General features: G+C 43.5%; 1 protein-coding gene across 1 annotated transcript in view; it reads right to left on the minus strand.

Annotated features, from left to right (window-relative positions):
- MFSD2B (MFSD2 lysolipid transporter B, sphingolipid) overlaps nt 1-25,816 on the minus strand; it is a 599,687-nt gene that overhangs the window by 158,877 nt on the left and 414,994 nt on the right. Inside the window, exons 11-12 of the mRNA XM_069605873.1 lie at nt 11,556-11,665; nt 1,010-1,153 (exon numbers count right to left, since the gene is read on the minus strand). Of these exons, the coding sequence (XP_069461974.1) occupies nt 1,010-1,153; nt 11,556-11,665 (254 nt within the window). The remainder of the gene's footprint in view (nt 1-1,009; nt 1,154-11,555; nt 11,666-25,816) is intronic.

The following is a 25,816-nucleotide window of genomic DNA, read 5'->3' on the forward strand; positions in this document are numbered from 1 at the left end:
AAATCCGGTCTTTTATGGTTGCTTACTGAATATCTATTAAAGTCATCTGATGTTTCTCCTGTTAAAGGGCGCACGCAAGTTGTAAAGATAATTGATAACACAGGTTTTTCGATAGAGCTACTATGTGAGAATCCAGACAAGGCAAAGACTCGTTTGTGGGAACTGGACTGGAGTAAGACGAGAAGCACCTGCCTTCATTACCAGAAATTTAAAAATAACCCATTTGCCTTGAAACGCTATGGTCATGTAGAAAGTTACCTTGTTAAATTTCCTGACTCACGTCAGAGGAATGACTATTTGCGTTTCCGTTAAAATTTGTGGCCTACCCATGAATTACTTTATATACGCAAACTAGTTCCATAAAGCCTGGCTCAATGTCGGTTTTGCAACATGGCGTTAGAGATCCTTCAACATCTGTGTACTGAATGCACAATATTGTGCTCTCAGCAGTCCGTGCATCTCAAACCACTCTTCGAGGGCTATAGTGAGATATCCCAACAGAGGGCCTGGAAGCTCCTATTTCACGCCTCCAGAAAAGAGGTCAGATATGGAATTCTCAATTTTCTTTATGGCTTGGCTTTATTGGATAGGCAGAAATCCAATTTCAGATGTTAAGCCAATTAGGTCAAATCGATTTACAGCGATCAAAGCTACCATTCGTCCTGAATCAGCTATCAAATAGCCATATTCAATTGGGGGATTGCAAGTGTGTTTTGCAAATGATTCTCTTCATTGCTGGTGAACCTGTTCATGAAATCTAATTGTTTAGGAGTGGTCTATTAATGTGTGAAATGTCTCGGTTTTGAAGATTATGATCAATTTACACCATTTTAATTTTATCAACGTTTTATTGATTGTTTTATCTTTAATGCATTTTATTTATTGTTGTATATATTAATGTTATCAGAACAAGAAATGTAATGTTTATTTTTCTGACTGTTTTTCTAATGTAATAGACATTTACAAGGACTGCATTTAAAGGGAGTCTGAGAATGATAACGTCACTTACTGCAAGCATAGCGCAGAAATTCCCAAGGCAATCCCTGCTGACATCCTGGTAAAGAAGACGTAGGACGAATAGAATAGGGTTTCCAGCCCCTTGGCCTGGGGGTTCTGCAGGCGAAAATCATCCACCACGTCAGGCAGCATGGACCTTAAGAAAAAAAGAAACAATGGCATAGTGTCACTTATGACATGAGCAGAAACGAGCCTCAAAGAAAAGACTGGGGTCCGGAGCACATGACAGGCTCTGGTGCTACGCAATTTAGCATCGATGTTTCATCGACCGCCATAAAAAAAGTTTTAACTGGTCCGTAGATGAACATGCTGATTTTAAGTTGCCCTTCCAAGGCAAAGTAAAATGCAAAATTCGATGGTACTGGTTCACCTTAAAGTGTTGTTCTTCGTGGTGTGTTTAGACATGTATGTATAAAGTTTCGGGACTATGGTCTCATGGGTAAGTGCACACTTTGTACTCTGGAGGAGGGAGAAGACTGGCCAACATAATTACAGACATGCGTGTTTGATTCAGACTTCTCTGTCAGTGGTATCCTGCTGCGGTTTAATGTTGTAAACCCTACAATACAACACAAGGGGCCTCCTTACAAGTTCAGCAGTGCAGGAAAAAGTGGTGGTAATTCTGTTACCTCCAATTATTTTGGCAGTAATAGAATTAAAGCAGTTTTTTCTGCACCGCCAAATTATAACTTCAGAGGTGAAGTAGAGGATTTGCCTAGAGCTAATAGCTGGAGGTCACTGTGACACTTTACTGCCAGAAGTTGGCAGATGTACTGTGCAGTTATGCCATCAGTGGTGAATCTGCCAAAAATCTCCACAGCCTCCTATGGACTCCAGAAATGGGGATTTACCACCACTTGTAATTCTGTGGTAACTGCATCGAGTCCCAAGTGGGGGTAATTGTAATCTAGTTTGATGGTAATTCGGGTCAAAGAGCCTCATTATAAGTTTGGTGGTATCCCGCCGGACTTACCCGTTGGATACCAACAAAAACCGTAATACCGTTCCGGCAGATTACAAGTAGGGGTAATGGTCAGAATTCCCCATTCCATCGAGTCCCATTGGACTCCATGGAGGGGAATCGTCGTTATTGCCAGCACCGATAATATCGGTGCCAGTAATACCTGCTTTTTTGTGCTGGTGCGGTGCTGGAATTACCAGTAGCTTGGAGCTGCAGGTAAGTCCGGCCACCCCACCAACAAACTTGGAGTTTGCCTGTGCGGTAACATGCCGGTATGCGGTAATACCAGCACATTAATAAAGCACTGGCACACTCATAATGAGACCAAAAGTACTTTATTGGAAATACAACAGATATTGCCAAATAAATGCATTATATAGTGCATGGTGCATTCTTTCCAGAAGTAATCACCTTGACTTCCAAATTGCCTAAAAGTCCATCTCACCCAATTCCGGAACATTCCTGGTAAAAAATGAACGTCTGGTCACCCTGTTGCAGTAATGCTTCTCCTACGTCACACTGTTGTCAGATTCTGTCCTCTCCGAGAGTCTTGTTTTTAGCTGGGTCCCTTATTTCCGGCGTGTGGCCACGCATCTGAATTTGCCTGTGTTTTTTTTTTAAATCCAATTATGTACTCTACAAATTTAACATTTTGCCTCAATTATCTGCACCATTCTATCTTGCTGTGTGATTCTAGTTCTCTGATTGCCAGTACGTCGTGCATTGCTTCTTCAGAGCCTGTTCTAATTCGAGACGCTTTTTTTCCTCTTGTTTATTTAGTTCCAAAGCAAGCATATAATAAATTAAAACGGATAGTGGTGCAGCAGTGCCACCGAGCGGTCAAATATAATTTTGTATGACTAATCTGGCAGGCTGGAGGGATGCAGCTAATTTAAGCATTTCAGCGCCAAAATCTTTTAATTGTTTAGGGCGTTTACATCATTACGTACAGTAAATTGGTCTGCAGTCTGGCATTCGTTCCTACAGGAGCACTGTGCGATCGGATTGTTCTATGCAAGAAAGTCAAGGTAAACCTGACTTCTCTAGTGAGTGATGCTTTTCTGTGAAGCCTATGTTGTAGGAAGTCTAACTCACCATCACTCGACATGGATAAGGACGCTGGCCTCTGGCAAGTTGATTTTCAATATATTGCTTGAAGCGTTTCTTCTTATGACTGGTCGATATGGGCACACCTGTGCCCAGGCACTCTCTGCCACACATGGGCCGCTCTTTTCTTGCCGTTACCTCCACGTTCCACATTTGCAGAGTTTTCTCTGCATGTTGCATACTTCACTTGTATCCCGGGCGATGGGCGGCCAGCTGCCACAGAGCACCCCCCACACCCTAAACAAAGGTCCTATCATTTACCTTGTAATCTTTATTACACCTACTCCAATGTCATCCTCGTGACAGTCTTTACTTTGTGAGAGTACACCCATGCAGGTATCATAAACACAACCAGACTTGTATACCAATAAAATACAGTTGCCATCGTTAAAAACAGACAAGTGTCACAAATGCGTGTATTTATTCAGAAAGTGAAAATGAGCTTGAGTTTATTTAGACAAAGCATGAAGAACTTGTGCAGCTAAACTCCAAGCACTAACCTGCATTGGCTTTCCTAAGGTGGATCTTCCCTAAAATGCTTACGAAATGTCTCGGCCCGCTCTTCTGTTGGCGTCCTTTAGTGTCCAACGTCAACCACGAGCTGTAACTGGCAACAGCAGAATTTTTTTTTTAATTATTTTTTTTTTATTTATTTGTGTTTAATCCAAAAGGATTTTTACAAAAGAGGAGAAGTATGAAAAGTCATAACTGATCCCAAATTAATCAAATCAATCGTCCAGTTTGTGTAAAAATATACACTTTCTTTAGTTTTTCCGCGTTGTGTTAAGAAACCATGTATTCCAGCATTAGCTCATAGCTGCAGTTGCTAAGTCGAAATGTGCAATGGAAACATCACTTTGACTATGTGTTGCATGATGTTCACAGTGGCCAATAGCCATGCAGGTCTGTCTCCTCCAATCAGTTTTTGCCAACAGGTCTCCTCATCCATAAGTTAGAAATGGTACCGTTCAGATATAAGGAGCGAATCTCTCGTGTCGCCGGACAAACCAAAAGCAGGTGACGGATGGTTTCCTTCTTCGTAGTGGACAAGTCTTCGTGAGAGCTAAGCCTCTGATGGCCAATATTTCATTAGTTTCAAGCAGGTTCAAACAAATTTTCATAAAGAAGTTACGCACTGCTCAATTCGGATATAGATTGATGTAAGTTTGAAGGGTATCCAATTTCTTGAAGATCTGGGGAAGGTGCGTCGTGAGTTTGTTTTTGTTGGCTGTTTCTAATGTCTTTATCCAGTCCATTTCTCTGATCTTTTTATGACTTTTACTGGGTTGTTCGCAAGCTTGTCATCACAGCTTTCCACTGAATGTAACAGAGCCATAGTTTCTGTTTTCCATTTACTCAGCATTGCACAGGAACCAGACAGCAATTCTTGGTTTATCAGTCGATAAACATATGGAGTGTCTTTCAGTATACATTTCCTGTATAACATTATACTGTTACAATCTACTGATGTTTTTAATGATAAGAGAGTAAGTTCACGTCTAATCAGTGAAATTGAAGTAGACTTCGGTAGACCGAGAACTGATCTCCAGAAGATTGCTTCTAATTTGGACCATAGCTCAGGTGGAAGGTTGGGCATGGCATCTGAGCCATAAATTAAGGATGGTACGACCTTCTTTTTATAGAATTCTCTGACCGGGATTGTTGAGAAGGGACCATATTTGGTGTCAATTGCTTTCCCCTGGGCCGCAAGTTTTTTCTTTTTGTCGTAAAGAATCTCCCGCATGGCTTTTTCTTTCCCTGTACTGTCCAGGGTGACACCTAAGTACTTAAAATCGCTGACTCTTTCAACTATGGCAGTACCCAGACGAAGAGAGATCTTTTCATTCTTCTTAGTTGTTTTTTCGATTACCATCATTTTTGTTTTCTCTTCGTTAATATCCAAGTTGTTTACTGCCATGTATTGCTGTAAGTTGTTTAGTTGACATTGTAGGACTATTGGGGTGTGGTCTAGGAGGATCAAGTTGTCTGCATACAGCAGACGACTGATCTGTTCACCACCAAGTTTTGGTGGAAAGGATCGTATTAGCTTTTCTGATTCCTGAAAATTGCCTAGGTAGGCCCAAAACAGTGCCGGGGCCAGAGGGCAGCCCTCTTTCACACCTCTGGCTGTATTGATCTCTGCTGAGAGAGTCCTTTGCTGGTTCAGGCGAACTCGCATTGTAGTATTGGGGTACAGAGCTTTGATTGGCTCCAATATTTCGTTTGGGCATTTCCAGGAGGGGAGTTTCCACCACAATCTCAAAGGGTCAACTCGGTCAAACACCTGGGTAAGGTTGATGAAGGCGATGAATATTCTAGGGCTACCTTCAAAGACCTTACTTTTCAAAATGCTCAAACTGAACAGCAGGTTTTATGTTCTGTGTTAAGCGGACCTTTGGCGATGAAGAGAGATGTTTTGCCAAATGGTGCCATTGCTCCTAAATACATTTTCAATCTATTTGCGTGAAATGGCAGTTCTGCTGAGTCTGCCACGTTGGCTGGAAAGGTGGGCAGGATGATGTCTTGTTCCATTTTTATTTATTTATTTATTTATTGGTCATTTATATACACAAACAAGCGTTTCAAAGCTTGGTGCACCCTGTTTTTTGAGACTTATATAGCTTTTTAAACATTGGCAAATTGTTATAAAATGTGTATTACTATGTACGTGGCAATCACTGCCTTTTTTAATGTTATACAATATGTGATAATAATAAAATGTAAAATATTTTTGTAAGTACTATATGTGCATTGGGTTCATGTCTTTAGATAGGAACAAATGTAATAGGTATCTGTCTATTTTGTAATTGTGGTTTCACTTCAGAACACCAGGGCAATGGAAAGAGGGGTATCAGACTCACCTTTATGTTTTGCTCACTTTCGAGTTAGTTCCCTTTGAGCCTTGATCCCCCGTTAAAAACTATGTTAGGGGCTTTGGAAAGCTCTTAAAGTGGCCCGCTGGGCCCTCAGTGATGAGGCTCAGCAACCTCAGTGGAAACCATCTTTGAAATGTTCCCAAATCTTGGCTGGTTCAGATAATAAGAGAACCAGATGATTCCTGTTGCACCATTTCTGAAACACTGATCCATACTTAGCATAGGGATGTTAAGTAGATGTTCTGTGTGACCTTTGAACGTGTACCGCAACTTCCTTTGACAGTCCTTGGCACTGCAGGCTTCAATCTCAAGGTCATTGCTGGAAAGGATATACCTCACTTTTTGCAAAAAAAGACTTTTGGCTGAATTCATTTTGGCTACATTTTTTACCACTTTTTTGCCATAAAAATGCAGATGGTAAGTTGGGGGTAGGTATATAGAAGGGGGTGTGGGGTGAAAGGGAGGCTGTGGGAGTCTCCCCCAACCTTTGACCCCCTGCATTTTGTATTAAAAAAAGTGGTAAAATCAGCAAAGTGTTTGGGGCAAAAGTGCACATCACTGACAATGCCCAATGATGCCAGAACATGTCTTTGATTGCTTGTGGTCTCGTGCAGAAAGGATGTGACCAAGCAGATCGAGCTGGATTGCTGCTTTTGGTGTGGACCACTCCTAATTTGCATATGGTCTTTCCCCTTCTGTGGCAAGCTGAAGAAGGATGATCTGGGGAGTCACCCAGTGCAATTACCAGAGGATTAAGATTAATTCTAAAGCTTCCAGCCATCACCTCTTTTGTTTTGCAAAAAGCAAGATGGCCAAAAGAAAATGACTTAAACCATGAGAAGCAGCCATTTTGAGTACATAGCACTCAAAATGGCATCATCACATTAAAAAATATTGTGCTCGGTAGTGCATCAGAATATGTTGCTGGAAGCCTGTCCAAGGCACATACCAATGGCATCAAAGATGATGCCAGACAAAAAGAAAAATGTGTTCTGTAAAACTCCACCTAATAGAAAGGCATTACAAAATTTACGGGCTGATTCATGGAATATTTGCGCTGAAAAAACGGGGATTTGTGCGCCATTCTGCCCGCAAATCCCCATTTGTTAAACAGGGATTTGCGGGCAGAATGGCGCACAAATCTCTGTTTTTCGGCGCAAATAATTCCATGAATCACAGGGAAATACAAATGGTAGAGCAACTCACCTTGCACTTGCAGTCTTAGGTGCTGACAAGCACAGCAATCCAACGGAGCTGACATTAGAAGAAGCAGGATACCAACATGCAGCCATACATGCTGGGGGCTCTATTTAAATAAATGGAGGGAAAGGTGCAAACAATTCACCATACACAATGTATGCACCCCCCTCCAGCAATTGAAGTCTCTTGTTCTCTGTAAACACTGGAGCAGGCATCCAGGACCTGCACAGCTCTGGATGCAACGCACCTGCATTGTGGGACAGGGACGTGCACTATAAATAACCGAAATAAAATACGAGCTGTCTTTGGTCTTTTTTATGCTTTTTATTGAAATTTGAAAGCTTCTTCATCGGTTTTGATGTATTGTCAAGTTATGCAAGGACGGTAACGAGGGGGTGGGGGGGTAGAGGTAATGTCATCATTACACTTGAGTAATCTTCTTTACTGTCATTCTCCCTTCCTCATCCTAGTCTTTTCGATTCAGAAGGGGATCCGCCCCCACCTACAATCTCTATTCAGATAGCTAAGCACATATATATCACCCCAAATGGCCAACCCTTAACCCGCCCCCTCCTTTAAGGAGTGCTATAAATCCACCCCAACCAAAAATTCCCCTTGTCCACGGGGACCGGGAAGGTAGTTTATATAAGAATGCAAATTGGAGCAATGAAGGTTACTGAGGCGATATGCCCAAGTTAAGAGCCCGAACGCAGCGAGGGTCCCTTAAAGAGAGAGTTACCTACCGGGTGGGCCCACCACCTCGGGGCATATCACCTCATTAGCACCCATGTAGTGCTAATGGTTAAAAAAAAAGGAAAGAATTTTATCTTCGTGGATGGGATGCCTGGCCGCGTCCTCTTCATGGAGAGAAAATACACCAGAATGGCCACCATGGAATTGGAAGGCGGGGCTCCATATGGAGCCCCTCTTCCATTTTTCTGGTGACCACACTGGGGCAGGAGCTGCAGCGGCAGAGACCCACTGCCACAATCAGGTAAGTTGGATGGGGGAGGAAGAGGGGAAAAAAAGCAAGGAAGGTGGGGTGAAGATGGTGGGTGAGGGAACCAGCCATCAGGTGGCTTCGAACGCGGGCTTACATTAGCAGTGTCAGCCCGCGTTCCGAGCTTCCTGATTGGCTGGCGCCCCGCCCAGGGTGCTAATAGTAAGTAAGCTAGACATTAGCTACTGTTACAATGGTGACAGGGATCTAAGAGGAGGACAAGAGTAAATTTACAAGAAAACATAAGTCTTTACTAAAGGAGTTAATACAGTGTGGGCCAAAACAACCAAATCATTGTGGCAGGCGGCACAAATTGTCAACTCAAGAACTGGGTGCCCATGCTGTCATAAGTATCCAGGGCTCTGGGATAATCAGTGCCTATCTTCCCCCGATTGACTCCTTCTCAGGAGACCTTCTTGGCCAAATCACATGTGGTGGTTGCTGCAACCTTCTCCATCTTAATCATGAGCTTAGAAGATTCCCCTATCATTCTTCTCCTCTCTCTGAGTACCAGGCTTATGGGTTTGCTGCACCCCTCTTTTCTCTCAGTCTCAGGCATGTGGGCTTCCCGAACTGTTCCTTTCTCTTTCTATCTCGGTTCCTGCACTCTTCTTCTCTCTTTCTCTGTCTCAGTTCTCAGGTTCTCCCATAGGCTGCTGGGGTCTTGCAATCTAATTCCATGGAAACTGGAGAAGTCCTGTAAGGAGCCTTAGGCAGTGTCGAGAAGCCTGGACTAGTTTGGACGCCTTTCTGTTCTGGTTCTCGCTCTCCTCTGTGCTAAGCTATAATCTTGTTCCTCTTTCCACTGTGGGTCCAACACCTTCTGATTGAGGTCTTCCCAGTGGCTCCTGGCTTAAACCTAATTGGTTTCCTTGAATCTTCCTGGCCCTCTGTTCCTGTTCTCAACCCACCCCTTCCTCATCTTTCTCTTCCACCTCCTGATGGTCACAGCTCTCCTCTTTCTTTTATTTCCCACCACTTCCCCCAGATGTTTACCAGCCTCCCATTTATTCTCTCCTACAATCCCATATGCTGTTTTCCAACCTTCTCTGTATTTTTTTCATCCACTTCCATCAGATGTTCTCCAACATCCTCTTAATTGCCTCCTACCCCCTCCTTCTAATGTACTTCAATTTCCCTCTAACATTCTCCAATCAGCTCTTGCTGATTTTTCCCTAATCCCACTGTAAATCTTTTACGACCTCCTTTATTTCCTTTGCCCTCTCCTTCTCTCATCTAATCCCCAACCTCCTCTCTGGAGTTGGTTTTTCTCCCAACCTCCTTCTACAATCTAAGCTCCTTCTTTTGCTCACCAGGGTACTCTTTTTGCTATTATTCCCTCTAACCATCTCCAAACCATTGACAGCAGCTCCTTCTTTAAATACCCACACCGCCTTCTGACTGAGATCCTGGGTTTACCCCTAACACCACCCCCTAGTCCAGAGTGCCTGTGAGAGTCTGGCTCTGTGATGGAACATCTGTGGGAAATGCAGATAGTCTGGAGTCCATATGGCCCTCTGGGTTCATTAAATGAGTGTGGGGATGGGCCAAGTATTTAAATGGCTGATCCACTATTTTGGATGTCTGCTCTGGGTTGGGGGGAACCTGTAATGTGCTGTTTAACTGTGGCCACTATTCATAATTGCCACTAAGCGTGGTGTAAGTGGTTTTACATCTCCCACTTTTCTTGTGTCTGCTCAGCTCGCAAAGTGAATGCTTGTGCCAATGGCAGAGCGCTCCACAGTTTTACGCAAACTTGCTTCACGAAGCGTGCATGTGGTTTCAGAGCTAGGTCTGCTCGCAAAGTTGCACAGGGATTACTGGAGAGCCCCTGATGTCTGAGTGGGCGGTAGCAGGGATCAATCAGCATGTCCTTGCACCATGTCTGTTATGTGTTTCTGTGACTGCTGGGGGTCCCACACACCTAAAGGGACTGTGTTGCCAGTGCGGCGTTTCATAAAAGGCGTGGTAAGCTTGGCACTGGAGTCCCTGAGTACTGGGAAAGGGGTGGGTGGGTGATCGCTCTGGAACTAAGGGGCCTCTTTGATGCGTACTGGTGATGTTGCTACTGTTCCTATGACTGTCTTGCACTGTATAGAGGGGGCTAAGTGAGGGTGACCAGGGGATTGGTTCCATTGCAGCCCCAGGCAACTCTTGCCCTATCTTGTGGATGTGCCTAGGCCCCTTGGTCGCCTCACTAGAACTCCCAATAACCAAGCAAGGGACTTTGTCACACTACTCACCCCCTTCCTCACTCAGTTGTCATATTACATGAGCCGATAACAAAGTAGCATGGTTGCTCTTCAATCCCTGTTACACAAAAACACACCACATTAAGAGGATACTGCCAGCACATCTAAATACAACAATGAATCAGACCCTCTAGGTCTTTAGGAAAGGAAGAAAGTACATAGATCCCAAACTCCAGTGACCCTACTTCTTCCACATAGAGCCAATATAGGGAAACAAAGGTTATAGGGGTAGCCCTGATAGATGTATTAGGAATAACTGGAGGTTACGTGTGACCTGATTCTTCTGATGACCCCTGGTAGATCTTGCCTGCATTCTCTCAAGCCGATCCCAACTCTACCGACTGAGAAGACATTTGCTAATCAATCGTTCAAATACCACGGGTATGTATGCTCTGATTTTTTAAAGAATAGCAAAATACTGTTTGTATTGCAAGATAAATATCGTTTAATTCCACGCATCCAGAGAAAATCTTCTCTGATGCATGTTTCGCACAAAGTGACTTTTTAAAGCTGAAAACAATTATCTGAACGACTTTGTTTCACTGCAGCTTAAGCAAGGTCTATGGGCCTCATTACACGGAATGCGGTAATGGTTTACCGGTACTGGTAAGGGCACCGGTACCGGTAAACCCTTACCGCCTTACTATGAGCTCCCTTTGCCAGACCCAACCTCAACGGCTGGTTTTAGCAGCCGTTAAGGAACGGACCCGCAAAGGGACCTTGGTGCTAATTACGGTACCGCAATTTGCGGTACCGTAATTAGCTCCTTCCCCATTCCCATTGAGCCCTATGGGGGCAAAAATGGGAATGGGGGAAGTGCCTTTGTGAATGGGCAATTACCGCTCACCTTGGAGTAGGGCGGTAATTCCGCCATCCACCAAGGCGGACACGGTAAAATAACGGCGGCAACCATGGCGCTAATAGCGCCATGGTTACCGCATACCATGTAATGAGGCCCTATGTCTCAGTTACTGCCAATGTGCCAGGAAAAATAGAGGGCACTGAGACACAAGCCTGACACCAGAAACATATGTTTCTCATGTCCATGGAATCTCTACATTCATTTAAACATGGATATTTCTGCACTTTGGAATTGTGTTATTAATGAAGTGCCGAATGTCAAGGTACACAAGGTTTCATACCATGGTAGGAGTAAGGATGCTGCAATGCTCAGGCCGGAAGTCACCGCCACCACATACGCCACGGCCAGACTGGGGATTGTCACGAGCATCACTGCAAATGGAATCATCCACTGAGAAAATGGAGAACAAAATGAAGCACATAAACTGAGACATGCATGCAAAATCCTACAGTAGTCTGACAAAATAGGCCAATGTTCATGAAAAAGAGTTTGATTTATGATCTATATTTATATATCTATTTAAATGTGCATTTGTTGTAGATACCTTTAAAAAAGTTGATTTTATTCTTGATATTTAAACACCGAAGGATCGGGAGCAAATCACTGACCATTCCAGCCAACTATTCCAGCAAGAATCATGTTGGGTTAGAGGCCCCAATACAAGAAGTCAGAGCCGCAGAAGCGAATACACACAACATCTTATGTGCCTTTGCTGTTGTAAGGGAGGACTGTGCTAATCTCGCTTAGCGGATTTCAGATTGTGAAATGAAGATCAATTATTTCATGAAAGATATAAAAATGGATAACACTGCAGGTGATCATAATTTATAATCTTGCAGGGGAATTGACTGAGCTAGAGAATCATACTAGACAATACAACCTTTGTATTTTCAACATACCATAAATTACTGAATGTGAAAAGTGCATTACCTTGTTGTTAGAAATCTTCCTTACTCCCTTGTTGACATCCCTTCACAGGAGAAATCTGCCAAGCCCAACATTCGCCATATCATATTTAGCGCTGTTTGACAAAACCACCTCGATATCCTTAGGAAATTACTGAAACAATGTCCTAATCTAATCGATAACAGGTATAAGATTCACATTCACGAAGACTTTTCCAGGGAGACAATGTTCCTCAGCAAAATAACCCTAAAGCTAAAACGTAAACTGGAGGAACTAGGTTACAATCACAGGTTACAAGATGTGTACACAATGAAAATTGAAAGGTCTGGAGGCTGCAGGATGCTTAAGGAATTTGTGACACTGGAGCAATTTCTTTAGGATCATTAAATTGAAATCTTAGAACTCCCACTGTTGCACTGTAATCTGTGTTTCATCTCTAGTTTATTCCAGCATTGGGACAACAGCTAGATGCTCATGACAATAGGGAGGTTGCTTAAGTAGCCACATCCCTTATTTCCTATGAGGTTAATCAATATAGCAGTCACCCCCACATTGGGAGCTGCACAGGGCCGTTAACGACCCACCAGCCTGAGCGTAGGAATGAGCGGGGGAGTAATAGCTATTTGCACCTCGCAGTTTCATCCAGGGAGTGAATAGTTTAAATCTGTGTCTATGGGAGACTGGTTGCGCGCATCTTGCATGTTCCCAATCACCGATAAAAAAAACAAGAAAAACCAGATAGCCACCACCATAGTAAATAGAAAAGTGACTACGTCCTTTTTCTATTTCCATGGCGTCTCACAGCAGACAGGAAGGGGCGGACACTGGATGGATCCTACAGGTAAGTGGGGAGGAAGTGCGGGTGTTGTAGTGACTTGGGGAGGGAGGGCATGGAAGTGAGCTGGGGCGGGCTGGCAGACATAAGACGTAGTGCTGAAAAAATATGGCAGCCCCCGGGAAAGGGGCTTGGGTGGCCCGTGGAACCAGATGGGGCACTGACAGTTCTCGCCTGCATTTCCAGCCACCAGATTGTCTGAGTGTCCTTGCCCAGGTGTGAATGTTCACTACTGTTCTTCAGCAAGCATGGTCAACTGCAGGGGATTTATAATTAGTGCAGTGGTGGTTCAATTTAGAGGCTGGCTTGTCTATGTGACAAAGTTACATGCAGAAAGTTAGGGAATGCAACAATGGGAGATTGATGGATGGGGACCACAGTATGCTCCATTGTGCATGCCCAATAGTGGTATTGAGGAGATAACCAAGTGCCCCATCCAATCCCAAACCTCCTCTATAGGAACCTCTCTGCTACCTGTTAATCCCTACTATGGCCTGGAAATCATATGCTCATGGTTGAAAATAAACCTGAGAAGAAATGGAAGTGAGTCGCTTGTGGACCCACCTGGGCATGAGTCCATGGGCCGTGATATGCACATAGAGAATTATGTCTGTTGGAAAGAGATGAATTCATGAGCACCACCTTCGCAGAAAGTCCGCCGGGCCACCGCATGCCAGTTCAAAGGGGCCCAGGGATTTTAGGAAGGAGACAGGAATCTTTTTGGGAAAAGATTCCAAAGTAAGGGGTCAACAGCCTTCAGAGGGAATCGCCCAATAGTGAGCCACTGTCAAACTAATTTCAAGGTGTTGGACAGTCAGTATGGAAACTTGGTGAGAGGAGCCATGGGAATACCACTAGGCAAACAAGCCACCTGTGGAAAAGGCTGTTTGCTCGAGTATTTCTAAGTCATAAAACTTGCTCACAGCTCTCACACAGATGACACTGAGCATACAGTTACACAGCCCGACTGAAGCCCCACACGCCTATTTAAGGAAATCACAGCAGAGAGCAGGTGTGGATGTTAAAAGTCGGATTACGGAGCTCTACAATGGTAATGGGGTGATGCAGAGGTAGAGAGAAGACAGAGTGGGAGAGGGGAGGAGGATATGGGAAGTAGAGAGAGCATAAGAGAAGGGTTTGAGATGAAAAAGGGAGAGAGGGAAGGAGAGGAGAAAGAAATAGAAGAGAGGAGAAGGTGGAAAGTTGACAGGGAGAGAGAGAGAGACGTTTAAGAACAAGTGGAAGAGAAAGAGAGAGAGAGAGAGAGAGAGAGAGAGAGAAAGAGAGAGTAAGAGAGAGAGAGAGAAAGAGAAGGAGAAAGCCTAAATAGGAGGATGAGGTGAAAAGAAAGTAAAATGGAAGAGGGAGCCAGAAGGAAACAAGGGAACAGAAGGGGAAGAACATCATTGGATCACAGACGGCAAAGAAAATAGACAGAGAGTGGAAACACCTGAGGAAAGACAAAGAGGAAGAAGAATGCTGCCAGGAGAAAGTATAGAAATAAGTGGCCAAGGCATGAGCAGGAAGAGGGAGAGAGATGGTTTTAGATTTAGCGCAGGAGGGAAGTAGACACATTTAAGGGGAGAGGGAGAAAGTTAACACAGGAAGGAAAGCAAAGTCTATCAAGTCCTTCACCACCTGGGCCCAAAAGGGCCTTTCTGAACCAGGGAAAGAGGGACCAGATGAAATGCCTGTACCAGAGAGCCTAAACTCAGTTGAGAGATGAGATTTCAGAACAACCAGGAGAGGAAAGGTGGTAGTAACCTGGGACCCAAACAGCTGCCTAATTACCTGATGCCTGACCTCTGCCGGAAGACCGAAGGCTGGTAGAAATGTCAATGAGGCCCTATGCATGGCCCTGATCATTTTACCCACAATCCAGCAACGCACAGAGCCAAGAAAGAAGTGTTTGGGAAACTAAAAAACCCCAAAAAAAGTTATCCCCGAGGAGGATGCAGTCATCAACTAAGGAGAGCGGAAGGACTGAGGAAATGGTCCTAAGGAGAACAAGAGTGCTGTCTGTGTTAACCCAAGTCCCATCAATGGATGTAATCAAAACCGTGGTAAATAAAAGTGATAGTGAGTCCATAAAGAGTCTTGAGTCATCTGGTCATCCCCCAACCTTGACAATGATACCAGCTTCTCTACAACACATTAATGCTTTCTCCCCCTTGTACCTTTTCAGTAATACTTGTACATGTCACTGCAATTTCTATTCATAAGGATGTGTCCTGAGGGTCCAAAAATCAATGTTCTCACATGTGTGTCAAATAATTGGTTCCTAAGTAACACAAGCACCTACTCTTTTATGTATACCTACTATTTGCTTTGAGGACTGCCATGAGGAAGGATATGGCAGGAGAAACCAGTGTGGAAGCACCTTTAGGGGTTGGTTGATTCTGAGTGAGTAGTTTCACAATGATGGTAATCCGTTTTTGGCATGCTTTATGCACTCTTTCGGAGTGGTGTGAGTGTATTTTCTAATATATATATATATTTTTTAAATAATTTATTTAATCATTTATGTATCTGTATATTTTGGTGTGCATTGTGTGCTAATCTGGTGCCTGTCTAGTGTTTCCTTTGGCTTCTGAGCCTGTTGTTTCTGTTTCTGGGCTGCATCCAAAGGTGCAGTCTGTGGGGTGTAGTCCTTTGTTTATGTCTGGCCTTTTCACAGTCCCACCCTCCCCCTCCAACCCGTCCACCTCCCCTGATTGGTGCATCCACCTGGTCATAACAGACCTTCCCAGGGCAGCCATCTGCCCGGCAGCCCCTTCGGCTAAGGGCCCCGAGGCAAAGGGCAGCACCTACAGTAGCGGCTCCAAGGTGTGTCTACAGGTGTCCGCAGGGGAAGCAAAGGAAGCCAGCAGCCAACAGACAGCAACAAAACTGTAAGTGTGGCATGGGTGGGGTGTAGAGCAATTACTCTACTCCAGAAAGCCCTCTCCCCTCTGCCTCACCTCTCCATAACGTAGACTGCCATAGAATTACGCCATGCATTCATAGAGAGATTTGTGACCACAAGCCTAATTCCATTCTTGGCCTGACTGTAAATGTTGCATTGCATTACGCACTAACACACTAGCCAATGTTAACTAGTGCCACACCTATGCAGAAATGTTAAGATTAGCCTGCGTCATCTTTAGACAGGGTTATTAATGTTAGCATGCGCCACACTTAGATGGAATTCTTAACTTTAGCCTGCGTCGCATCTAGATAGAAATGTGAATGTTAGCATGCACCACACTTTGCGTCACATCTAGACGGGATTATGACTATTAGCATGTACCACACTAAGATGGAATTCTTAAGGTTAGCCAGCGTCACATCTAAATAGAAATGTGAATGTTAGCATGCGCCACACTTGGATGAAACTGTGAATGATGGTAAGTGCAACACTTGATTGGAATCGTGATCACTGGCCTGCCTCACATCTAGACAGAATATTTAAAATGAGCAATGATGGAATAGTGAATGATAGCAAACATCAGACATAGATATAACTCAAAGGACAGCAATGCCAACTAACCAATCCACTAACAATTTCATCCCTCTGCATACACTTCTCAAACTCTAACCAAACACAACCACAAGCCTAAAACGCAGCAATCCGCACTAACTTCACTACACTGCAACAACAAAACAAACCCCACATAGACTTGCACAACAGCACACGACGACTACCGACCGTAAAACACACCAAGCCCAGCCGACGGACCCACCAGGCTGAGGCTGCCATCAGCACATCACTGCTCTCTTGCACTTTTCCAGCTCATTCCCACTAACTCACCCCCCCCTCCCTCTTTCAGAGCCGCCAGAAAGGCCTGGGGACCACTCCGGTGGTGATAGTGTGCGGTAAAAATATCCTTTAACATTAACATTGTTAAGGCTTCTCATGTAAAATGCAATTTGGAGCTGACACGCTGTCAAGATGCGTACAATTATAGATTATTTCCATAGTCACCAATCATACAATTATACATTATGTTATTTCAATAAGACCATACCAGCATTAATGATACCAGGGAACTTTAGAGGGTATGTATTGGCTTGTTAATGTCCTCTGACACATCTAAGCATAAAAAAGGTAGTGCTGCCTTGTCGGCCAAATCATGCCAAGTAGACATCTTACAGCGGGGAAGTGACCCTGAGGGCCTGTAGGCAAGAGCTAAAGATTCAACCATAGGCTCAGTACTGAATTACTGTTTATGGCCCAATATTGCCTCTTCACTATTTTGGCTTTTAACAACAACAACAGGTGCATGTCGGGAGGAACAGTGCGGCCTTTAGAGATGATGTATAGCCTTTCAAATGATCCATCACTCCATATGAAATTCGGTTCTTTGTGAAAATGGGCCTCATTATGAGTCAGCCGGTCCGGAAACAACAGTGGCGGTATATCCGCTGCCACTGTTGTTTCCGGACCGGCTGATTCCGAGTTCTGCAGGCGGGAGGGTTTACTCCCACCAGGTCTGCCCTGGCGGGAGTGACACCACCTGCCTGCAGGTGGAAATGAAAACAATGGCTCTGTCATAGACGGAACCGGTGTTTCCATTATCCCCATCCCTGACTCCATGGGAATCAGGATTTACGGAATTCCGCCTCCCGAATTACCGGATCACCGGGGTTGTAATGCTCCAGTGATTCCGGCAATCACAGAGGCGGAATGACATTTCGGGTCCGGCGGCAGCCTGCCGGTTTTTCCAGCACAGCTACCGCCGGACTCGTAATGAGGCCCAATGTCCTTGGGAAAATTTAGTCATGTGAATATGTAGTCAGCAAAAAGTAGTTTTCAAAAATGTAGTCATTCAATACAAGCAATCCAAAGTGTAAACATGTTGCTAGTAATAAGCTATTTATAAATATACAAAGGCTGCAAACCTAAATAGGGCCCAGCCCTCTAAAGAAACCTCCACAATCACCCTAACTCAATTCCTAAACCTTCCCCTATCTCTAATTACAAGCCTTATTCTACCCTGAACTCTTACAAAACACTATTCACTCAGCACGCTAAAGCATTTTATTCACGTTAATAAAAAATAAATAGGTTCACTGTTCATTTTCTATCTCCACCCCTATCACCAGCTCGCCACAAATTACATAGACAATGCCCTAACCCAAACCCTTGCTCTAATAGTAACCGTACCCTACCCTGCCTGCAACGCTACCACTTACCCTAATGCAAACTTTACCCTAACCTCTAGACTAATCCTAACCGCTATCCTACACCAACATCACCATCCCTCTCCAACCTGCCTATACCTTTGTTTAACACTTACCCAGACCATTACTCTATTAGCCCTAGCTTTACCATAACTCCTACCCTAACACTTACCCTGACACTTAATCTACCTTACGACTAACCAAACCCCAGCATCTGTACTCTAACCTACCCTAACCAGGCAAACACAATCCCACTAAATCCTCCTTAACCATAACTACCATAGCAGCACTACATTTTTGGCAACTTAGCAGTTGCATTTATTGACTACATTTTGCTTGGAAACATTTTCACTGCAGAGGGATTTTCACCACATCCTTTTCACTGACTACTTGTTTGTTGGCTTCATTTTCACTGGATACCAGAAATTCAAGAGCAAATGTTACTGCTACAAATCTCTGCCAGCCATAAAAACCTTGCTAAAAAGTACAGGTATCACTGATACAGAGATGATGGTTCCTAGTCATTGCATCGAATTCCTACCATCGACAAACCATTCCATCTAAAAAAATGCATTGAAATAAATTGCAATTTTTTAAGTGTTGCACAGGGCAGTCCCCCATATACTGTTTGCTTGCACCATTGTATGCTGTGTAAGGAGAAGTTCAGAAGTTTCATAAATCAAAAAGTTCAGTATTAAAGGAAAATCATAGATGGAGGCTAAGTACAAGTGTAATGCAGGGTAATTTTCAAATTCAGGTGGACAAGATGGTCCTTGCCAGTCATTAATATGAATTGTTTTCAATATAGCTTTAAATACAACTTTCATGACAGGGCAAGGTTGGTAACGGCCCTCAAGTCCAAGCCAGGTAGGCCCAAACGCAACTTTCCAGCATTGCGTGCCCACAAAATCAGTTTGTATCACTATTAGCACTTGGCGCAACTGTGTGGAGTGCTGACACTTTTTTTGCTTTCTTTTAAAGGGAACTATGCTTTGCACAATCCATGCTTCTCTGAAAAATAAATTAGATGTGTGTCACTGTTTCAAAATAACTATTTCCAAGATTTGGAGGTGGACCTGGAGGTGTGCAGGTGGGGGCTCACGTGAGGCGGGGGTGGTGGGTTCAAGGTGATGCACTCCAGTGGAGTCTTGGCCTGGGGAACTGGCTCCAAGGACAAGGAGAAAGGTGGGCAGAGACGCAGTGGACCGGCATGGTGATTGGCCAGCTCTGTCCGTCAGGTGCTAATATATAATGCAATCATAATCATAGAGAAAAACGAGCTCTTGAGACTAACTTCAATGTATGGTATTGCAGTAGGTCTGTAGCTGTGCATACTGGATGAACTGTTCATCAGTACTTGGCGTAAACATCTCGTTAGCTTTGTGTAGTCATTATGCATCAGCTGGGAATACCCTGGGCCTTGTCTTTGCTTCTCCTGCAGCTCTGTCTGTTTTACCCGCATTTCCTATCATCTTGTCAGATCATATAGTGGTCCCCTTCTCTACGGTGGTGGTAGTTTCTCTTCCTCCTCGCTCTTGGCAGTTTATCTCGAAGCACCGTTGGCATTCTGTCTCTCCTCAGTATCTCACTTCTCTGATCTTTAAGAACTGCATTATTGTCCCTTTTTGTATGCTTGCAACATTTTCCCAGACGTTTAAGTCAGTGGCAGATACTCTTGCACCTTGTAAGTGCAGTCCTGTGAAGTCTTTTCGCTCTGAACCTTGGTTCACAGCGGAGCTTTAAACCCTTAAACTCCACCGCAGGCTGGCTGAAAGAAAATGGAGAATGGCCTATTTATCGTCTTGCTACCGTAACATACCAAAAAGCAATTGTGGTAGCTACACAAATCTATTTTAGCGCTAAGATTGAACAGGCCATTAATCAACCTCGAGTCTTATTCGCGGTTGTTCAATCTTTAACTGTGCAAGCTAAATCTCAGCCTTCTATCCCTTCTTCTCAGGAACTCTGTGACTCTCTGTCATCCTTCTTCGACGATAAGATAGCCACTATTCGTGAAGCTATTTGTTTGTCCTGCCCTCAGGAGGTGTGTTTTGGCGCACTTTTGAGTTCGTTTATTCCTCTGGTTACAGCGGTTGATCTTTGGTCCTCCTTTCCGGAGTTTTCAGACAAAGAGGTTTTGGTAGCCACTAAAAGTCTAAAATCAGCATCTCCCAGCAATCCCATTCCGCTCTCAATTTTGAAGAGTGTTGCTGGTGACATTGTCCCTTGGCTAACCAGTGCTGTCAATGACTCCTTCTCCTCTGGGGTGATCCCTGATAATCTTAAGCATGCCCTCATAATGCTGTTGTTGAAGAAGCCAGGTTTGGACCCCTCGGTCTTGTCTAACTTTCGGGCCATCTCTCTGCTTCACTTTTTAATGAAACTGCTTGATTCTTTAGTGTCCCCTCTTTTCAGTGCTTTCTTGGAATCATCCGGCTTCTTCAATCCCTTTCAGTCAGGGTTTCCGCCCCGGTCGAGGTACAGAATCAGTGTTGGTCTCAGTTGTTGACGATTTGGCTTGCCTAGTGGACCAGGGTGGAGTGGGGGCCCTGATTCTGTTGGATCTGTCAGTGGCATTTGACACCATTGACCACCCTACCCTGATCACCCATCTCTCCTCTGCGGGCCTGCCTGGTCAAGTGCTGGCCTGGTTTTCCTCCTTTTTGGTGGGGCGTCCCCAATCTGTGTCCCTTCCCCCATTTTGCTCTCCTTCGGTCCTCTGCTGTGTGGAGTCCCTCAGGGCTCCTCATTGTCTCCCATTTTATTCACTATGTATATTCAGCCACTTCTTGGCATATTCCACGCACATGGCTATCTATGCTATTCCAAATTATTGTGCGGCTGGCCTTTTTCTCAGCCTGGGATGGCCGGTGAACTGATGAGCTGGCTAAAGACAGTTGGCGACTGGATGGCCTTGAATTGGCTCAAACTGAACGGTGAGAAAACTGAGGTATTGGTGGTGGGCTCAACCACCCCCTCTCTGTTTTGGACCCCTGAGTTCTGGCCCGAGAGCTTTGGTCCTTTTCCCCCTCCTGTTTCTTCGGTGAAGGACCTAGGTGTTAAAATCTCTGTCACGTCTTCCATAGCCGACCAGGTCTCTCTCTCCTGTCAGAAGGCTCATTTCAAATTGTGGACCCTACGGAAATTTCTCCCTTGCATTATCTGAGAAACTCCATGCTCCGGTGGTATCTTCCCTGGTAATCAGCAATATTGATTACTGCAATGCCTTATTTTTAGCTATCCCGCAAGATCTGCGCTGCTAGAGCAGTACTTCACCCTTAGTTTGGTGCCCACATGACACCGTTCCTGTGCCAGCTCCACTGGATCCCAGTTCAACAGCGCATTAAATTCAAATCGCTGTGTCTGGTTCATAAAGCCTTCTATAAAATAGGAGCACAGTACCTTCAAACAAAGTTCTGCCCCTACAAATCCTGAATGTCACTTCGATCTCAATCTCTGAAAACTATCCAGCCTGGTAGGGCCAGACTTTCTTGGGTCGATGGTCGTGCTTTCTCAGTGGCCACGGCAAAAGCCTGGAATTCTCTCCCTTTCTCTTTACGGGCCATTGAGGCTCACTTGCCATTTCGCTGGGCTCTGAAAACCTTTCTCTTCTAGTACTCTTGGACTTCTTTGGTCGGCTCCTACCTCTGCAATTGTTAGCGCCATGATGCCTTTGGGCATACACTGCACTTTATAAGTGTGGATGTGATATGATATGATTGGTTATTTATAACGCGCTTAATACCCAGAGGTGTCTAAGCGCGGACCCGGGGATTGAACCTGCGTTGCTCCATGTCGTTTTGCTTCCAAGGTGAGCATGTTGCCCCTGAGCTATCCTCCCGAGACATGCAAGACGAAAGAAAGTACGAGACTAAGCCTAGTAGAGGGCTTCGCAGGCAGCGAACTCTGGAAACTAGGTGGAGTATTGTAGTTTGCGGAGCCCTTACTTTTAGGGTAGCTAGTATATAGCAACAGGGTGAGAAGATAAAATGTTAAGAAGTTTGGGATCAGCGCATGGGTTGAGGGGCAAATGCACAGATTATGCAACCAGCAGGTCACAGAACTAGGTTTTCGATTAAAAGCATATGGTCATGTGATCATGTGCATCTTCAAAAGTGGTCATTCATCAATATGATGCATCTTCCCCTAAAAAATGAAATATAGTTGACACTATGAGGTACACTAAACTTTACTGAAAAACATGCACAATGCATTGTTTTACAGTAGAAATACTGTAAATATGCATTATGTAACAGGAAGGGCAGGACAGTCATTAAAAAAAAATAAAGTTTACATGCCCTGGACTTTGCCAAACAGAATATAGTTGGCTTATTTAAAAAATCATCATGATTTACTTCTCGTTTGCAATTATTTGAAAAAGAAATTACTTTTCTTGAATAGTATACTCAAACAGGACGTTGGCCTTTGTTGAGGAGATGATTACTGCTGCACTCTCTCTCCATTAGCTGCTATGAACAACAAGAAGAGAGTGCATCGAGAGCTCCGAGGGCAAGAGAGGAATGCAGGTTTAGCTTTGCTTTCATTGAACAGGGTGATTTAAATCTTCAGCTGTACTACACAAGTGTTAATTTAATTAGCAAACCTACAGAATTGCTTATTTATAACTTGCCATGTGTTAAGGATTTCATCTAAATGGCCAAAAACCCAGCGTCCTTTCCAAACGACACTGACATTCAGCTAATTTGCATTTCACAGCACAGTGTCATGTGTTATGCGGTAGACGCAGGCAGTTCACCTAATAAACATAAGCAATAGAGAATCAACCCAGAGATTGTATCAGTCACTACCAATGTGAGCAAGCTGAAAGCTTCTGATGACTAGATTTCCATTTTAATGACCCAGTGGATATCAGCGTATCAAACAACTGAGAAGCTTAAAAGGTTTTGATACTAAGTACTTCTATCTCTTCAACTGTGCTGATAGGATGCCTAATGTAAGAGTGGTGCAACTCAAAAAGGAAATTACAAGAGTAAAAACTGACCTACAGAATTAACCTATCACATTCATACAAGCTGAGATGCAAGCTCATTCCTTCTGAAAAAGCAAACTGCACAGAGGATGACAGTAAGGTTAGGTCCTACTTGTGGGCCATTGGATCCAGGAAAGTTCTGACAAATTTCTTGACAATCAGAAGCAAGAAAATACAAATAAATGTCTTCCATGAAAAAAGATGGGATCCTTGTAGTCAAGAGGGACGATACTCCGCTGCAATTTCTGGACTTCGATCACTATCTCTCTACAATGTGATTCCTTTCCCTTTGGCCTTGTGCAAGGGCAATTCTTCCTAGGTTCTATTTTTCAGGTCCAGATATAGCTTTCTAGGGAGTCAGAGAACCCCTAAAGAGAGATCAAGATAAAAGAGAAACAGTAAGAGATGTTCCAGTGAAAAACCTGTAGGGTGGACCTGTTGGAGTAGCAGCCAGAACAATGCCAGTTTGACAGCCAGACGATGCCCACCCCAAAGTAATGGATGTTGATGTTAATAATTGAGGGATTGATGCCAGGCCGTATCTTTAAGGGTATGCAGCATTGATGCATGTGTCTTACCATGTGTCATGATCAGAAAGCATACATTATGTTTGATGAGCTCTGTCAATAGGCTCTTGTTGTATAAACCTGCAAAAGGAAGTTGAGGGTAGTGTAAGTATTCGCAACATCCTTTCTTCTTCCTTCACTCTTTTCCTTTCTTGGTACTACGATACAATGTTAAACAACATTTTTCATTGCAATGCATATGCAATCATCTATGATATATGCTTACCTAACTGTAAAAACTCACAATCACTGTCACTTACAACAACCAATGTACATCTGGTTCACACCACTCTGTATACACACAAACTTGTACACCATGCCTGTAAATTTGCTTATTGAAATCTCAGGAATGATGCAACAATATCTTATTCTCACCTAAACTCTATAAATTCACTGTCCAAAACACTGCACTGGTCATCTCCACTCGGGTGATTATTTTCCTAAACTGCATGTGCATCACACCTTGTTCTGTCACCGCAGCCTTGAAAAAGACCCATGGTGGGTCAAAACACATGTCGGCTGAGAGTATTAATAAATTACCAACAAATATAAAGTGACAAGACTGCTCAAATTCTTTGGAAAATCTGTATACAAAGAGTCATTACTTCAATGAAGCAGTGCCTGGGTCATACCGGTTCTTGAACCCTAATTCACTCTATCCCTTACCAAGACAGGAGAGCACTCTCTTGTAAGCACCCTGTCACCGGTAGCAGGTTCTACTTACTTTAATAAGATCAGCACAGTGATCTATGAATTCTAGTGCTCTACCCACCCTGCATTGTCCAATTTAAACTACCATCCTGGGCCATTAAAGTGATGTCTTTCTCTTCTTACTTAACCTCAAAGTGTCCTACAAGAGCAACCCAAGGGCAGGACAGGCCTTTGAGAAAGGACACCAAATTCCTTCTGTGTCCCAGGCTCAGATTCAGCAGGCTTACTTCAATGGAGTTTATTTAAATATATAGTAAGGTAGTTGAATCGTACAAAACAGTTCTGATAATGATAGTTAGAAATAACACAGTTTATTAAACACATATGTAAAAAAATACAATTAATGACAATAATTAATATATTCATTCATTTAAAAAATGATTAAAAAATAGTCTGTGACTGATTATATCCTGTTCTTGGTACTCATATGACTGAGGGTAAGAAAAAAGAAAGAGAATATAGGCTCTTCATTTTTGTTCAGGTTGTAAACATATACAATTCCTTATTCTCATATAACCTAGTATCACAATGTTATACAAGGTGTAGCTCTCAACATGTTTCTGTTCACTTTAGTTGTTTTGTAACATTCATCAGGAGTGATTGTAATAGTCACACAGGCTATTTGAAAGTGCAATCTAAGTCCTCCTTTCTTTCAACTGTTTCAACCAAGATTCATTGAACTGTTAAATAAAAACAAAACAATGTGGTGAGCTATCAATGCTCAATTTGTTGTTTTTTTAAGTCAAATGACTATATAACTAGTATCAAGGAAAGATTACCTGATACTGTTGGTGGGTATGATGGAACGTAAGTATCCAGAAAGTTGGAAAATCTTCAGAGAGGCTAATAAATTGCAGTCCCCGCCAGTAGTATCTATAAAAAGATACATATAAATCTGTTTAGCCTAACATTCATTCCCCTTATAACTCCCCGTTGCTCCTTGTCCTCAAAAGCACTGTAATTATTAAAATTGAACCTACCTTTGTTTGGTTTTGATTATGCGTGGCCTCGTAATACGAGGGTAATCTAAAATTTCTCTGGTTCCTCCTTGTGTTGAGACGGTTATTTAATCCGTCTGAACTTCAATTTATTCATGATAAACTGTCGCAATTAAGCAATTCTGGCTGGGATAAAAGCTGAAATCCAAGTCAGGGAAAAGGTATTATGGCCCTGGAAGATAATTGACCCTTAATCTAGTTACTCTAGTCACTTTGTGTATCGAGTACTAATTTCATATCAGTTAAATTGTCCTGTTATCAGTAAACAGACAGACCTATATACATCGCTTAGCATGGTATTCATTTAATCTGTATTTGTTCGGCATTTCGATCGGTCTCTAGGCACTAGGCTTGGCAAACGATAGTGCACTA

The sequence above is a fragment of the Ambystoma mexicanum genome, chromosome 4p (genome assembly GCF_040938575.1).
Source record: "Ambystoma mexicanum isolate Mex_15411 chromosome 4p, UKY_AmexF1_1, whole genome shotgun sequence".
Lineage (NCBI taxonomy): Eukaryota > Metazoa > Chordata > Amphibia > Caudata > Ambystomatidae > Ambystoma > Ambystoma mexicanum.